This window comes from Coregonus clupeaformis, chromosome 12 (assembly GCF_020615455.1).
Source record: "Coregonus clupeaformis isolate EN_2021a chromosome 12, ASM2061545v1, whole genome shotgun sequence".
Lineage (NCBI taxonomy): Eukaryota > Metazoa > Chordata > Actinopteri > Salmoniformes > Salmonidae > Coregonus > Coregonus clupeaformis.
This window is the reverse complement of record NC_059203.1, coordinates 35,706,911-35,724,676: the sequence shown is the minus strand read 5'-3', so window position 1 is coordinate 35,724,676 and position 17,766 is coordinate 35,706,911. Positions and strand designations below refer to the sequence as shown.

The following is a 17,766-nucleotide window of genomic DNA, read 5'->3' as shown; positions in this document are numbered from 1 at the left end:
TGTGAATAGCAGGAAGTGGCTTTAATTCACAGTTAAGAAATATTGCTTAATATTGGCCAAATCTTTATAGAAAAGTTATTTATTAGGTCAGACAGAGTATAAAATATGTAGATAAAAAGTCAAACTGTAAATTAAAAAAGAGAACAGTTGAAGAACAAGTTTACACATTATGTTAATGTAGAGTTATCAGAACCCCCCCCACCCCCCCCAGAGTTCACTTGATGGCGTATCCGAGGATGTGCGGTTTGATCATGAAAGTGACCCGCGGAGCCTCAATGTGTCTGAGCTGGAACTCTGAGAACCCAGCAGCCTCCAGATCTCTCCATGTTGCCCTGGTAACCACGCAGCCATCCCCCAGGTAGTACCATATCGGCTGGAGCACGTGCTGGAAGAAGTATATCCAAGAGGAGGGGTCTGACTCTACATGCTCCAGAAAGTACAGAGCACCACCCTGTTGGACAACAAATGGGTAAATTATATTCTCATTTCACAAAACCAGTCAAATCAATCAAAAGTAGCTACAGTTGAAGTCGGAAGTTTACATACACCTTAGCCAAATACATTTAAACTCAGTTTTTCACAATTCCTGACATTTAATCCTAGTAAAAATGCCCTGTCTTAGGTCAGTTAGGATCCCCACTTTATTTTAAGAATGTGAAATGTCAGAGTAATAGTAGAGAGAATGATTAATTTCAGATTTTATTTCTTTCATCACATTCCCAGTGGGTCAGAAGTTTACATACATTCAATTAGTATTTGGTAGCATTGCCTTTACATTGTTTAACTTGGGTCAAACGTTTTGGGTAACCTTACACAAGCTTTCCACAATAAGTTGGGTGAATTCTGGCCCATTCCTCCTGACAGAGCTGGTGTAACTGAGTCAGGTTTGTAGGCCTCCTTGCTCACACACGCTTTTTCAGTTCTGACCACACATTTTCTATAGGATTGATGTCAGGGCTTTGTGATGGCCACTCCAATACCTTGACTTTGTTGTCCTTAAGCCATTTTGCCATAACTTTGGAAGTATGCTTGGGGTCATTGTCAATTTGGAAGACCCATTTGCAACCAAGCTTTAACTTCCTGACTGATGTCTTGAGATGTTGCTTCAATATATCCACATAATTTTCCTTCCTCATGATGCCATCTATTTTGTGAAGTGCACCAGTCCCACCTGCAGCAAAGCACCCCCACAGCATGATGCTGCCAACCCCTTGTGCCGAACGGTTGGGATGGTGTTCTTCGGCTTGCAATTACCCCCCTTTTCCTCCAAACATAACAATGGTCATTATGGCCAAACAGTTCTATTTTTGTTTCATCAGACCAGAGGACATTTCTCCAAAAAGTAAGATCTTTGTCCCCATGTGCAGTTGCAAACCGTAGTCTGGCTTTTTTATGGCAGTTTTGGAGCAGTGGCTTCTTCCTTGCTGAGCGGCCTTTCAGGTTATGTCGATATAGGACTCGTTTTACTGTGGATATAGATAATTTTGTACCTGTTTCCTCCAGCATCTTCACAAGGTCCTTTGCTGTTGTTCTGGGATTGATTTGCACTTTTCGCAACAAAGTACGTTCATCTCTAGGAGACAGAATGCGTCTCCTTCCTGAGCGGTATGACAGCTGCGTGGTCCCATGGTGTTTATACTTGCATACTATTGTTTGTACAGATGAACGTGGTACCTTCAGGCGTTTGGAAATTGCTCCCAAGGATGAACCAGACTTGTGGAGGTCTACAATTTTTTTCTAAGGTCTTGGCTGATTTCTTTTGATTTTCCCATGATGTCAAGCAAAGAGGCACTGAGTTTGAAGGTAGGCCTTGAAATACATCCACAGGTACACCTCCAATTGACTCAAATTATGTCAATTAGCCTATCAGAAGCTTCTAAAGCCATGGCATCATTTTCTGGAATTTTCTGCTGTTTAAAGGCACAGTCAACTTAGTGTATGTAAACTTCTGACCCACTGGAATTGTGATACAGTGAACTATAAGTGAAATAATCTGTCCGTAAACAATTGTTGGAAAAATGACTTGTGTCATGCACAAAGTAGATGTCCTAACCGACTTGCCAAAACTATAGTTTGTTAAATAGGAATGTGTGAAGTGGTTGAAAAACTAGTTTTACTGACTCCAAATTAAGTGTATGTAAACTTCCAACTTCAACTGTAGGTGTCTGATCTGGTGACTGAAAAGGCAATGGGAAACTTTACAAAAACGTACATATCACTATCTATCCCAGTCCCACCCAACCACCAGATATCAAATCGAATGTTTGGTAGACTTGGTCAAATGTGCTTGGCTTAACCCAAATGTAAGACATAGTAGAAAGCCTAGGCTACATGTGTAAAACTATTGATAACATTGATATAATTACATGGCTTGGTTAGGCAAGGTGTTTATACTGTGTTGGGTGGTTTCACACACCTCTTGTTTACAGACAAGGGATTTGTCACAAGCTTTAGGTGTCTAAAAATACTTAAGACTTAACGTCGCTACAAGCTTAACTTTTAACACAAGGACAACATGGGGCAAGTTAGAGCACTCTCAATTCACTATTGGAGTCTGAAATGTACAGTAGAGCTCAATTATCATTTTGCTGGAACAATAACTCTTATTAGGCCTATAGGGCAGGCTACGTCTCCCTTGCCTGACACACATAACCTACTAGCTGAAACTATTAACTCACTTTTCTGAGTATCCGTCTTGCCTCTTCCAGTACCTGTGGCACGTTGTTGACAGAACACAGCACAAGCGTGCAGACAACAACATCCACAGACTCATCTTGCACTACCCTCAGGTCCTCTCCTGAGGCAACCACAAAGCTTTCATAGGTCAGGTGGTTGCTTGCTGTCATACTCATCTGCAGGTACTTCTCAAAGTGAGGGTTGGGGTCTGTACAAATGACCGTGCATCCGTATGGATAGTATTTGAAGTTGGCCCCACTACCGCAGCCAATCTCCAGAAGTCGAAGTGTACCGTCCGTGTTGCAGAATTTGCACAAGTCTCGGAAAAGGTTCCTCTTGTTTTCGTGCATTTTGTCGTTGTATGAAAAAGTTATATTGTAAGCAAGAAGCGGAAACAAACGCTTGTACATGCCATATAAACCCACAAACTCTATTAGTTGGAGGGGTAAGGTTATCGCCAAACATATTAACTTGCAGAAGTTCATCATAAGATGTGTCATTTTCCCGGTGAAACCTCCCATGTGAACAAAAGAAGCACACTGCAGGCAGTCTAGGTGAGGTAGGATTTAGCTAATAGCAAGGTGATACAGGGATCAGGGCGGTTCAGGAGGAAGGTGCTAATCTGGTAGCTTTTCATCCTGCCTCATGATGGAGCTATTGCATTCATCCGGGATTCATCCGTGAAGAGTACACTTCTCCAGCGTACCAGTGGCCATCGAAGTTGAGCTTTTGCCCACTAAAGTCGGTTACGACACCAAACTGCAGTCAGGTCAAGACCCTGGTGAGGACGACGAGCACGCAGATGAGCTTCCTTGAGATGGTTTCTGACAGTTTTTGCTGAAATATTTCGGTTGTGTAAACCCACAGTTTAATCAGCTCTCCGGGTGGCTGGTCTCAGATTGTCCCGCAGGTGAAGAAGCCGGATGTGGGGGTCCTGGCCTGGCGTGGTTACACATGGTCTGTGGTTTTGAGGCCAGTTGGATGTACTGCCAAATTCTCTAAATCAATGTTGGAGATGGCTTATGGTAGAGAAATGTAATTATCTAGCAACAGCTCTGGGGGACATTTCTGCAGTCAGCATGCCAATTGCACGCTCCCTCAAAACTTGAGATATTTGTGGCATTGTGTTGTGTGACAAAACTGCACATTTTAGATTGGTCTTTTATTGTCCCCAGCACAAGGTGCACCTGTGTAATGATCATGCTGCTTAATCAGCTTCTTGATATGCCACACCTGTCAGGTGGATGGATTATCTTGACAAATGAGAAATGCTCACTTTATTTCAGCTCATGAAACATGGAACCAACACTTTACATGTTGTGTTGATATTTTTGTTCAGTATACGTATGCCATTCCTATTTTCTAAGCCAGTTTAATTACATTTATGCACAAGTAAATAACAAAAGCAATGACCAAGAAATTCACACTGAATACATAGGCGTTGACAATATTTGTCAAACAGTTGCTGGGATAGGCCTTTACTTGACAGCATGGCCCATAATATGTGGTTTGATCATGAAGTTGAGTGGTGCCTCGATGTGCCTCAGTTTGAGCTCAGAGAACCCAGCAGCCTCCAGATCTGTCCATGTCGACCTGACTACCTCACATCCATCCCCAAAGTAGTACCAAATCGGCTGGAGGACATGCTGGAAGAAATATATCCAATAGGAGGGGTCCGCCACTACATGCTCCAAGAAGTACAGAGCACCACCCTGTTGGACATTGACAACAATAAAAGTTACCAGTGGTAAGTATTTCTTTCCAAACCTCCATTCAGCAGAACATAGAAAGATTGCACTGTTTAGTAGAAAAATTCACAGTCAGTAGAGCGTAGTTAAAACTGACTATTTAGTCAACTTATAAACATAATAACAAAGTATTCTAAATCTAGCCATAGCCACAAGGGCATTTGGGTTCAGTGGTACAAGTACCCTGCACAGTGGTGTGTTCGTGGCCCAGCACCTCGTGAAGTTACTGATTCAATCAGCTAAATTGACTTACAGTAGTTACAGTGCATGTAGTCAGCAGTGTTTCCCAAACTCAGTCCAATGGGTGCACGTTTTGGCTTTTGCCCTAGCACAACACAGCTGATTCAAATAATCAACTAATCATAAAGCTTTGATCAGTTGAAATGCTGATTGTAGTGCAACATAAAATTGCTGGCTGGATAGCTCATTGCAGCTTCCCATATTACATTTCACATGTACATTTTAGTTATTTAGCAGACGCTCTTATCCAGAGCATTCATTTTTAAACAGTGCATTCAGTTCAAACAATAACAAAGCAGGCACCCCGCACACTGTTTTGGTAAAGAGTCGAGGGATGGAGAAATGTAACCCCTCTCAAATTTATAGACAGATGCTATGGATGCAAGGACTGACCATCCATGATATAAAATGTGTAGTTTTAACCAGTGTTGAGGCTATACAACGTTTGTTTACAATTACATTGGTCACAAACAATAGAGTAAAACAAGCGTATATTTTGGGTTCTGATGAGGTATTACAGATGCACTAAACTCATTAGGCATTTATTTCAAGAATCAATTAAAAAAGTCCAAAAGATGTAATGTAGCAAACAGCCATAGATTCATATAAAAATGTTCCTCAATAAAGCAGCTATCAGCAAAACCTATAGGCTACTATTAATCATTTATTAAAACCACAACTCGACATAGGCTTGGTTTCAGAACTTTGTGAGATGGACAACGTTTATAATGCAAATTGAAAGTTAGTGTTGCCATTTTGGCTCCTAAAATACATCATTTTCAAATAAAATCAAATGTTATTTGCCACATGCGCCGAATACAACACCTTACAGTGAAATGCTTACTTACACGCCCTTAACCAACAATGCAGTTTTAAGAAAATATAAAAAAGTGTTCAGTAAAAAATTAAAATAGCAAATAATTAAAGAGCAGCAGTAAAATAAAATAACAGTAGGGAGGCTATATACAGGGTGTACCGGTTAGTAACACTGTTGCCATGATTCGTAGGAAAGTGGTTTAATCGTCAAGACACCTCTATCTAATCTAAATTAGTTGGGACCTCAGTTATGTAATATCTGTTGACAGACCTCGCATTTCTGAAAGACTGAATTGTATTATGCTGAAAGCTGAGACCATGGCCAATATGTTCAATTTGAGAATGGATGTAGCCTACTGCTTCCATTCCCGTGCATAAACGCTCATATGTTTCCAATGTAAATAAGATAATCAACTTACAGGCCTCAATATGCGAAGTGGGCCACTGCCAACCGTGAACTCTGAGAGATCGCTGAAAAGGTCCTTCTTTTTGTCGTGCATTTTTTTGTTGTAGGTGAAAGATATCTTGTAAACAAGAAATGGAAAGAAACGCTTGTAGATGCCATATATGCCAACTGCCTCCATTAATTAGAGGGGCAAGGTTACTAGCTTGAAAATAAGCATAAAGAAATTCATAAAAACAGTCATTTTGCATTTGTGCACTTCTTTTTCTTCTTTAAGGTTTTATTGTCGACCTACATCCCAAAAAGTGTACTGCCGCCAGCTCGTTTGTGCAGACTCAATGTTGCCAACTCCTCAGTAAGGAAAGTAGCTATTGGCTGTCCTAAAAGTCGCTAGAAGTCGCTAAATGACGCCATCACCTACTTTGCGTAATTGGCCATGTGCATGTAATTGTGATGGACGCTGTACGAGAGAGGAATAACGTTGTGGGAGAGACAAAAAGTGAGTAAAAAACATCCCGCCCTGAATCTAAGCCACTGCTACTGCAACAGCAAATGGGGATCCTAATAAAATACCAATACCAACAAACAGTTTTAATGTGACTCAGTCATAGTCTATAGAATTCTAATTTTCTGGCCAAATGATTTTTTTAATCCACACATTTTTCTTCAAAAATGATTATCCTTAGTCACTGTGGGTTAGGCCTAATATTTTGATATTGTCCAAGTATTGGGACACCTCTAGTTTATTGTGAACCTTTATAACACTGGCTGTGGAGTTTCCCTGTTCAATGACCTGCACTGTAGAAATGGCATGTACATGCAGTGGTGGAGAAAGTACTCAACTGTCATACTTGAGTAAAAGTAAAGATACCTTAATGGAAAATACTCAAGTAAAAGTGAAAGGCACCCAGTTAAATACTACTTGAGTAAAAGTCTAAAAGTATCTGGTTTAAAATGTACTTAAGTACAGTGGTGGAAAAAGTACTTCATTTTCTTACTTGAGTAAAAGTAAAAGCAAATGTTATACATCAAATTCCTTATATTAAGCAAACCATCCGGCACAAATGTATTGTACTTTTAATTTATGAACAGACAACGGCACACTCCAACACTCAGACCAAATTTACAAACACAATATTTGTGTTTAGTGAGTCCGCCAGATCGGAGGCAGTAGAGCTGACAATGTGTTATATTGATAGGTGTGTGAATTGGCTCATATTGCTGTCCTGCCTGAGCATTCCAAATGTAAAGAGTACTTTGGGTTTCAGGGGAAATATATGGGTACAAACAGTACATATTTTCTTTAGGAATGTAGTGGAGTAAAAGTAAAAGTTGTCCAAAATATAAATAGTAAAGTACAGATACCCCAAAAAACTACTTAAGCAGTACTTGAAACTCACTAACTGTAAGTCGCTCTGGATAAGAGCGTCTGCTAAATGACTTAAATGTAAAATGTACTTCAAAGTATTTTTACTTAAGTACTTTACATCACTGTGTACATGACCGTGCACTGTAGAAATTCGATTTTGTTCCATAGGCGTAAGTGCACATGTCAATTGAATAGAATAAAGGCACCTTATCTTCTGAAATGCATTAGCTACTATTATTAGCTACTATTATTAGCTACTATTATTAGCTACTATTGCCCCTTTCCCCTCATTCTTTGCTCTGTTTGTTCATGCCTGTATACCAGCCATGTGTGATTAGGCTTGCTCTCTAGCCTACTGAACAGAGGGAAATTCTCAATGCTGTCATTGAAATCTCCCTCTTTTAGATGACTAACTTATTACGTCAGCTCCTACTTTACCCGGCTTTGCCTATCTTGTATATCTGTCTGCTTAGCTGTCTTTGATTATGTTACAGGTATGTTATGGCCACTGTAATGTTTAGAAGCAGTGTACACACATCAGGTAATCATCACATAAACCTATGAACAACTTTTAAATGTAAAGATATTCAACCACAATTTATCTGTAAACCTGGTGTTGGATTGTTAGTTTGCATAAACTCACACATTGGTCTGGGGAAACACTTTCAGAAGAAGAAAAGATGCTACCTACCACACTTTCACATTAAATCAAATCAATGTTTATTTGTTTAGCAGATGTTATTGCGGGTGTCGCGAAATGCTTGTGCTTCTAGCTCCGTAATATCTAACAATTTCACAACATATACCCAATACACACAAATCTAGTAAGGAATGGAATTTAAGAATATATACATATACGGACAAGCAATGACAGAGCGGCATGGACTAAGATACAGTAGAATATTATAGAATAGAATGCAGTATATACATATGAGATGAGTAATGCAAGATATGTAAACATTATTAAAGTGACTAGTGTCCCATTTCTTAAAGTGGCCAGTGATTTCAATAGGCAGCAGCAGACTCTAATGTGTAATGGGTGCATTTGTATTTCCGTCTGTGACAAATAAAACTCTACATCCCATTTGTGACTCAAACATAGGCTTGCCTGCTTATAATTGCACAGAACCAGTCAATGTTTTCTATTTGATAAGTTGGTAATACTTATAATATAATATAATGCCACTTAGCAGACGCTTTTATCCAAAGCGACTTACAGTCATGTGTGCATACATTTTTGTGTATGGGTGGTCCCGAGGATCAAACCCACTACCCTGGCATTACAAGCGCCGTGCTCTACCAGCTGAGCTACAGAGGACCATACTAATACTAATACTTCACAGGTCTGCTGCAGAAAGATGATAAGTCTTTGGAAGTTGTCATGGAATGACAGTGGACACGGACAGCCCATCACTACCACTGTCCAGTTCATCACACCAGACCAGCACCAGCCACCCAGCAGGACAGTAAGGGATTTCTTCACATAAAATAATAAGACCAGTGATTGGAAATCAAAATTCGTATTATTATCAGTGTTATTATTGCCTATTGTAATGTACTGTAGTGATTGTACAGTGTAGGCTAGGCTGTGGCAAATATAGGGCCAGGAGAAAACTCCAGACTAATCATACGAAACATGACTAAGACCAAGAGTTTTTGTTTGATAAGGGGGTCAGGAAACACTCTTGGCCCTGACTAAGATGAATAATTTCCTGACCAGGAAAAATGTACTGGTCCTGTACATGTCATACAGACACAGACATTGCTCATCATTGGATAAAAATGGCCCATTAAATCAAATCAGGTATTATGACGGGTGTAGCGAAATGCTTATGTTCCTAGTTCCTATCAATCAATGCAGTAAATGTCAACAAGCACACAATAGTCCCAAATATAAATAAAATAACAAATGTAGTACAGCAGAAGATTTATAAATAGTATGTAAACATGATTAAAGTGACCAGTGTTCAATGACTATGTGCATAGGGCATTAGTGAGTTTATATTAGTGAGTTTATTATATTAGTGAGTTTTTCATTGGTGAGTTTATATCCACTAGATGGCGGTGGTTCTCATCTCCTGGCATTCTGAGCTCCCACTCTCCCTAAAGAACATCCAGCTTGTTGCGCTAAGGGTTTGGTTACAAACGGATTACTTTTATACTATCCCAGGTATTCCTTAAAGAGGTAGGGTTTCAAGTGTCTCCGGAAGGTGGTCAGTGACTCCGCTGTCCTGGTGTCGTGAGGGAGCTTGTTCCACCATTGGGGTGCCAGAGCAGCGAACAGTTTTGACTGGGCTGAGCGGGAACTGTGCTTCCGCAGAGGTAGGGGGACCAGCAGGCCAGAGGTGGAAGAACGCAATGCCCTCGTTTGGGTGTAGGGACTGATCAGAGCCTGAAGGTAAGGAGGTGCCGTTCCCCTCCCAGCTCCGTAGGCAAGCACCATGGTCTTGTAGCAGATGCGAGCTTCAACTGGGAGCCAGTGGAGTGTGCGGAGGAGCGGGGTGACGTGAGAGAACTTGGGAAGGTTGAACATCAGACGGGCTGCATCGTTCTGGATGAGTTGTAGGGGTTTAATGGCACAGGCAGGGAGCCCAGCCAACAGCGAGTTGCAGTAATCCAGATGGGAGACCTCTTATCAGTCTCATTCTGAACGTCGCATAATCCTTGAACCTGCAACCTTACTGATGAATCAGCAATACACAAATTGACTTAATTATTTATTTATTTACTAACTATCTAAATAATAACACAATAACATAACATAGGTTATTGATTACTGACGTAATACAATGAAAACAGGTCCCTAGTGGACTGGACTAACAATCGCATGACTGCTTGGGTAGAAGGAGGGTCAGAGTGGAAGGGAGAGACAGAGATTCAAGCTATCGTGGTTCCTTTGGAGACTATGCTCACAGTAATCATAATACTTATGCAACATGTATTTACGTGTAGCTGTGCTCGATAGTTGAGTTGATGATGTAGGACTCTGGTTTGCCCACCAGAGATCCCAATGTCCTTGGTAGAGTTTCTGGTCATAGTGCAGGTTAGAATGGATACTTCAGATATACCAGCGGTTGTCTGAGAGGGATTGTCCTTCCCACTTCGTGTCTTTAGTGAAAGTTCTCTAGACGACTATACATGCCAGCTGCAGACTGAAATGATAAGGTCTAGTGCATTGTCTTCTTCTTCATCTCGTGTAAAGGTTGAGAGTTTCAGAGTTTCTCCATTTCAAACGTGTGGACTAACGTCTCACGTTTTCTGGTCTTTCTGGTCTTGTAGAAATTCAACAATTTTACAACATTTGGCTCACGCTTCACGTCTGTTGGTCTGTAGAGTTTCAACCATTTTAAGCCGTGGGGCTTGCTGGTCTGGGTATTTACGACTGGTCATAAAACTGGCCCCCAGGAAAGGGGGTGTTCAAACCTCTGCCTGGCCGGTATCTTTGATCCTCAGCCCATGAGGGCAAGTCATGACATGACAATACTTATCAGACAGTGTGCTGGGATAGGCCTAATCCCAGAGAATGTAGCTGCAGACTTTACTTGACAGCATTACGCATAATGTGTGGTTTGATCATGAGGTTTATCGGTGCCTCAATGTGCCTCAGTTTGATCTCAGAGAACCCAGCAGCCTCCAGATCTTTCCATATTGCCCTGTTAACCTCTCATCCTACCACAAAGTAGTTCCATATCGGCTGGAGCACGTGCTGGAAGAAGTATATCCAAGAGGAGGGGTCTGACTCTACATGCTCCAGAAAGTACAGAGCACCACCCTGTTGGACATCAATAAAAGTTTCACCATTAGTAACAAAGTCTTGCAGTCCATACCGCTGCTTAGTAGAGAAACATTTACATCTGCCAGAACTGACTATTTAGTTGGAACTAAATCTAAGAAATTGATTCCAAACTTTTTGAAACCAGTGTTTTTTTTGTTTGATTAACTCTTCCAAACTAGCCACATACACAATATAAGTGCATTTCTGCTCAGTGATATAGTATCTCCGGCACAGGATTGCCCAGTGTCTCATGAAACTGGCCATGAAACGCCATAGGGCCATCACAATTGGCCCAGTGTCGTCCGGGTATCATGCCAACTCCATTGTTCATTGTCAAGCCAAACATTATTGGCATGACAATGAGTGACAAGGAGTTGGCATGATAGGACAAACAGACTGGCACTCAGGCTATGTTACCAATAGATAATCTGAGTAACACTGTTGCCATGATTCGTGGGAAAGTAGTTTTAATCATCAAGACTGCACAATCTACACCTGAAGCCCTAACATTAGTGGGACTTCAGTTATATAATCCTAAGGGAATAATGCCAGACAGATGTAGGCTTGTTTTCTACATTTATCTGATACATTCTATTTTATTATGCTTTTTATTATGTTAACAGCAAATGGACAATATTTTCAATTTGAGAATGGATGTTAGTCTAGCCTAGTGCTTCCATTCCAATGCATAAGCTCTCAAATGTATACCTTAAAGAGAATCAACTTACAGGCCTCAGAATGCGATGTGCCTCTTGCAATGTTCGCGGTATGTCGTTGACAGAATACAGCACCAGCGTGCAGATGACAACGTCCACCGAGTCATCCTTCACTGCCCTCATATCCTCTCCCGAAGCAATCACAAAGCATTCAAACCTTAGGTGATCATTGACAGCCAGGCTCTTTTGCAGATACTTCTCGAAGTGAGGATTGAGGTTGGTACAAATCCCTTCCGCAACCAATCTCCAAAATGCTATGTGGGCCACTACCTTTGGTGAACTCTGACAGATACTTTTGTAGTGTACAGTTGAAGTCGGAAGTTTACATACACTTAGGTTGGAGTCATTAAAACTTGTTTTTCAACCACTCCACACATTTCTTGTTAACAAACTAACCCTAGGAAGCTCCTTGCCACCTTCTCCTCCCTGCTGAATCCTCCTCCCCCTCCCCCCCTCCTCCCTCTCTGTGGATGACTTCGTCAAACATTTTGAAAAGAAGGTTGACGACATCCGATCCTCGTTTGTTAAGTCAAATGACACTGCTGGTCCTGCTCACACTGCCCTACCCTATGCTTTGACTTCTTTCTCCCCTCTCTCTCCAGATGAAATCTTGTGACTTGTGATGGCCGGCCGCCCAACCTGCCCGCTTGACCCTATCCCCTCCTCTCTTCTCCAGACCATCTCCGGTGACCTTCTCCCTTACCTCACCTCGCTCATCAACTCATCCTTGACCGCTGGCTATGTCCCTTCCGTCTTCAAGAGAGTGAGAGTTGCACCCTTTCTCAAAAAACCTACACTCGATCCCTCCGATGTCAACAACTACAGACCAGGATCCCTTCTTTCTTTTCTCTCCAAATCTCTTGAGCGTGCCATCTTTAGCCAACTCTCTTGCTATCTCTCTCAGAATGACCTTCTTGATCCAAACCAGTCAGGTTTCAAGACTGGTCATTCAACTGAGACTGCTCTTCTCTGTGTCACGGAGGCTCTCCGCACTGCTAAAGCTAACTCTCTCTCCTCTGCTCTTGTCCTTCTAGACCTGTCTGCTGCCTTTGATACTGTGAACCATCAGATCCTCCTCTCCACCCTCTCCGAGTTGGGCATCTCCGGCGCGGCTCACTCTTGGATTGCATCCTACCTGACCGGTCGCTCCTACCAAGTGGCGTGGCGAGAATCTGTCTCCGCACCACGTGCTCTCACCACTGGTGTCCCCCAGGGCTCAGTTCTAGGCCCTCTCCTATTCTCGCTATACACCAAGTCACTTGGCTTTGTCATATCCTCACATGGCCTCTCCTATCATTGCTACGCAGACGACACACAACTAATCTTCTCCTTTCCCCCTTCTGATAACCAGGTGGCGAATCGCGTCTCTGCATGTCTGGCAGACATATCAGTGTGGATGACGGATCACCACCTCAAGCTGAACCTCGGCAAGACGGAGCTGCTCTTCCTCCCGGGGAAGGACTGCCCGTTCCATGATCTCGCCATCACGGTTGACAACTCCTTTGTGTTCTCCTCCCAGAGTGCAAAGAGCGTTGGCGTGACCTCACGACGCCAGGACAGCGGAGTCACTCACCACCTTCCGGAGACACTTGAAACCCCACCTCTTTAAGGAATCCCTGGGATAGGATAAAGTAATCCTTCTACCCCCCCTTACCCCACCCCAAAGAAAGAAAAAAAAATATATATTGTAAAGTGGTTATCCCACTGGCTATAAGGTGAATGCACCAATTTGTAAGTCGCTCTGGATAAGAGCGTCTGCTAAATGACGTAAATGTCAATGTTTTGGCAAGTCGGTTAGGACATCTACTTTGTGCATGACACAAGTAATTTTTCCAACAATTGTTTACAGACAGATTTTTTCACTTATAATTCACTGTATCACAATTCCAGTGGGTCAGAAGTTTACATACACTAAGTTGACTGTGACTTCAAACACGCAATTCATTTTCTCCTTTCCCCCTTCTGATAACCAGGTGGTGAATCGCATCTCTGCATGTCTGGCAGACATATCTGTGTGGATGTCGGATTACCAAAGTCGGAAGTGTAGTTACTGTGATCAAGATGTGGTTGTCCCACTGGCTATCTTAAGTTGAATGCACCAATTTGTAAGTCGCTCTGGATAAGAGCGTCTGCTAAATTACTTAAATGTAAATGTAAAATTGGAGGTGTACCTGTGGATGTATTTCAAGGCCTACCTTCAAACTCAGTGCCTCTTTGCTTGACATCATGGGAAAATCTAAATAAATCAGCCAAGACCTCAGAAAAAAGATTTTAGACCTCCACAAGTCTGGTTCATCCATGGGAGCAATTTCCAAATGCCTGAAGGTACCACGTTCATCTGGAATTGTGAAAAACTGAGTTTAAATGTATTTGGCAAAGGTGTACGTAAACTTCCGACTTCAACTGTATGTGGACACCTGCTTGTCAAACATCTCATTCCAAAATCATGGGCATTAATATGGAGTTGGTCCCCCCTTCGCTGCTATAACAGCCTCCACTCTTCTGGGATGGCTTTCCACTAGATGTTGGAACATTGCTGCGGGGACTTGCTTCCATTCAGCCACAAGAGCATTAGTCAGGTCGGGCACTGATGTTGGGCGATTAGACCTGGCTCGCAGTCGGCGTTCCAATTACAGTTTTTCTCAATTGTTTACACACAAATACTGGTACTTGAGACACAATGACCACAACATGTAACTCATGCACCAACCCCCTGAACCAATTCTGCTAAACTACAAGCACAATTCCTGCTTTACACTGAAAGTGCAGTTTTACAACACACTTTTTTTCAAAACATTACACACAAATCTTTGCATTTGGCAAAATTTTCATGCAGAAAATCTCTTGTTTTCACAATGAACACACTGCCATTCAAATATGCACACTGACTCATCACATGGGCAAACACCCGTCACACAGTTTTACAATTAGCAATCAGAGCTTTAGCATAAAAGGGCAACAGGTGAGCTCTTCTGTTTTGGAGCAACGGATGCCAACATTGGAAACAGAGGCAGAGCCAGAGGAGTGAGAGTAAGAGGAGGAGGACGGGGAGGACAAGGACGAGGACGAGGAAGGCCAAGGACCGTAATCTCTGATGAGATCCGAGCCACTTTGGTTGATCATGTGGTCAACCATGGTCTAACAATGAGGGAGGCTGGGCAAAGAGTACAGCCAAATTTGAGCAGGTACACTGTAGCATCCATCATCCGGACATTCCGAAATGAGAATAGGTAAGAAATCTACTCTCACTAGAAAATTGCAGTACTGCATATCAATACAGTACTCAATGAGTACAGTAGTACAGTATTGCCTGTGGACTGTTCTGTAGGACTGTAAAAATAAAGTATGTTTCAAGTATTTGGGAAATGTATTTCTACTTTGTATTTACAGCATTTTACTATTTGTTTGGCAGAACTGAAAGATTACCAACACAAGGTGGTCGGGAACGTGTTCTGTCTCCTGAACAGGAAACTGAAATCATGAACATGGTCCTAGAAAATAACGCCATAACATTACGGCAAATACAAAGAAAAATTATAGAAAACAATGAGATATTTCAAAATATTGATAGGGTAAGCTTATCAACACTGGACAGTGTCTTGCGCAGAAATAATCTCAGGATGAAGCAGGTCTACAGGGTGCCATTTGAACGCAATTCAGAAAGAGTCAAAGAATTGCGATATAACTATTTGCATGTGAGTCCTATACAATCCCACAATTGATGCATACTCTCAACACTGTATAAATTATACATATTTCAGTATTGTAATCATAATGATTGTGCTTCACAATAGTGACCACTCCATGTCTATTTCTGATATTGTCATGTATGTTTCAGAGAGTCCTTGAGCTAGAGGTGGCTGCAGTGGAGCACCAGTTCATCTTACAGTTTTTCTCGATTGTTTACACACATTTTCTGAAAGCATGCCTCATATTGTCAGAACTCCACACACAAATCAAAAAACACACACACAATGGGCAAAACCCCTCAATTCTCCAGCAAAATGAAACTTTACATTCAAAACAATGTTATTTCTTATCAAAATGGTATTTTGTTTTCAAATGACACACACAAACCATCATATGAATAGACATTTATAAGAACCAGTTGAACACTGATGTGCTCAATGTAAAACACTATGATGAATGGAAACACTTCTTCTCCATTCATCATAATGACTTAGGCCTTTTTTGGTTCAGTGTTGGCATTACTACAGACAGTACATACATAAGTGTGTTGTAAAATATTTGAGAATATTGTTTTTATACTCAGAACACACAAATACACGGTAACAAATATATTTCATTTTTCCCACAAAAACAATGTACACAGTGTACATCCCATTCCCAACCAACACAAAGTTGCACATACAGTGGTCTACATACAAAACAGAAGAATTTACAGTTTTTTACGATTGTTTACACACTAAAATTAAAATTTCCACACAATTAGCAAAATTGTACTCCAATGAGCAAAACACCTCCACAGATTTGCACAACATTACACACAATGTCCGCCTCACCCTTTTTGCAAAACATTACACACAGTGATTTGTAAAACTCTACACACATTTTCACACCTTAGACACAGATAAGGATCGTGAGGTTACTTCCTTGTAATTACAAAGCACCGGATTGCCAATTACCACACTAATGAACGAATTGGATAAACACATCTACCAGGTGTGGAAGCACACATGTGCTAATTTGAAAACGCAGCACTCAGGTGTGCTATAAAAGGCAGCAGGTGAGTTCACCTGTCTTCAACAAAAATGGAAGGAGTTAGAAGAAGAAGAAGAGTGAGAATGAGAGGGGGGAGCTCAAAGAGGAGATGAAGGCGGTAGAGGAAGAGGAGAAGGAGGTAGAGGAAGAGGCATAGGTAGAGGAGAAGAAGGTAGAGGAAGAGAAGGAGGTAGAGGAAGACACCTAGGTAGAGGAAGAGGTAGAGAAGGACTTGAAGAGTTGATAGAACCTGAACAAAGAAGACGAGGACCAAATTTGACTCGAGAAATCCGTGCAACACTTATTGACCATGTTATCAACCATGGACTGACACTGATGGAAGCTGGACAAAGAGTTCAACCAAATCTCAGCAGAAATACTGTTGCGTCAGTAATTCGGACATTTCATCGAGATAAACAGGTAAGCTAACCACACAGTATACATTGAAACTGAAGCTTGTATAATCAATATTGTTTACTGTGACATTTGACAGTAGGCTGCATATATATATATATATATATATATATATATATATATTTTTATTTATTTATTTATTTTTATCTTATTTTGTTTTTACATAGGATTGAGGGTCGAGGACACCAAGGTGGAAGGGGCCCTATGTTTAGTCGTGCACAAGAGGCCGCCATTGTGAACATGGTTTTGGCCAATAATTGTATCAGGCTACGAGAAATCCAAGCCAATATCATCAATGATGACAATATTTTCAATAACATCCAACGAGTCTCTCTGTCAACATTAGGTCGAATCCTAAAGAAAAAATCAAATATACATGAAGCAACTGTATCGGGTACCATTTGACAGAAATTCAGAGAGAGTGAAACATCTGCGCAATGAGTATGTGGAGGTATGCATTGTTCATCTGACTATGGTGTGGTATCATGCACTGCTCATAATGTTCTGTCACAAAAAAAATACTGTGCTATAGATATTGAATAGCATCCTATTTTCTTTAATGTGTTTCAGAGAGTCTTGCAAATGGATGCTGCTGAAATTCAACATGAATTTATATATGTGGATGAGGCTGGATTTAACCTTGCAAAAACAAGAAGAAGAGGGAGAAATGTAATTGGGCACAGGGCAATCACCAATGTGCCAGGGCAGCGAGGGGGTAACATCACCCTTTGCGCTGCTATCACACAAAATGGGGTCCTCCACCACCATGCAAATCTGGGACCCTATAATGCAAATCTGATGCTTGCATTTCTTGACCGATTGCATGAGATTGTCACAGCATTACACCAAGTGGACCAGATGCGGTACATTGTCGTTTGGGACAATGT

At 41.4% G+C, this 17,766-nt stretch overlaps 1 protein-coding gene and 2 pseudogenes across 1 annotated transcript; all 3 read right to left on the bottom strand.

Moving 5' to 3' along the window:
• Window positions 1-214: 214 nt before the first annotated feature.
• On the bottom strand, window positions 215-3,369 carry LOC121578514 (methyltransferase-like protein 7A). Its single transcript, XM_041892880.1, has 2 exons — window positions 2,679-3,369; window positions 215-451 (listed from the first exon to the last, which is right to left on the bottom strand). The coding sequence occupies exons 1-2, from the start codon at window positions 3,195-3,197 to the stop codon at window positions 215-217; spliced, it is 756 nt and encodes a 251-aa protein (XP_041748814.1). The 5' UTR covers window positions 3,198-3,369.
• A 584-nt stretch (window positions 3,370-3,953) lies between these two features.
• LOC121578760 lies at window positions 3,954-6,103 on the bottom strand (annotated as a pseudogene).
• A 4,687-nt stretch (window positions 6,104-10,790) lies between these two features.
• Window positions 10,791-17,112, bottom strand: LOC121578759 (annotated as a pseudogene).
• Between the last annotated feature and the right edge of the window lie 654 nt (window positions 17,113-17,766).

What these genes read in the sequence shown, in the direction of transcription:
- LOC121578514 (XM_041892880.1), bottom strand. Translation starts at nt 3,197, where the DNA reads ATGGGAGGTTTCACCGGGAAAATGACACATCTTATGATGAACTTCTGC. An exon ending in CAAGACGGATACTCAGAAAA is followed by an intron (nt 452 to 2,678) that starts GTGAGTTAATAG and finishes GTTGTCCAACAG; the next exon opens with GGTGGTGCTCTGTACTTTCT.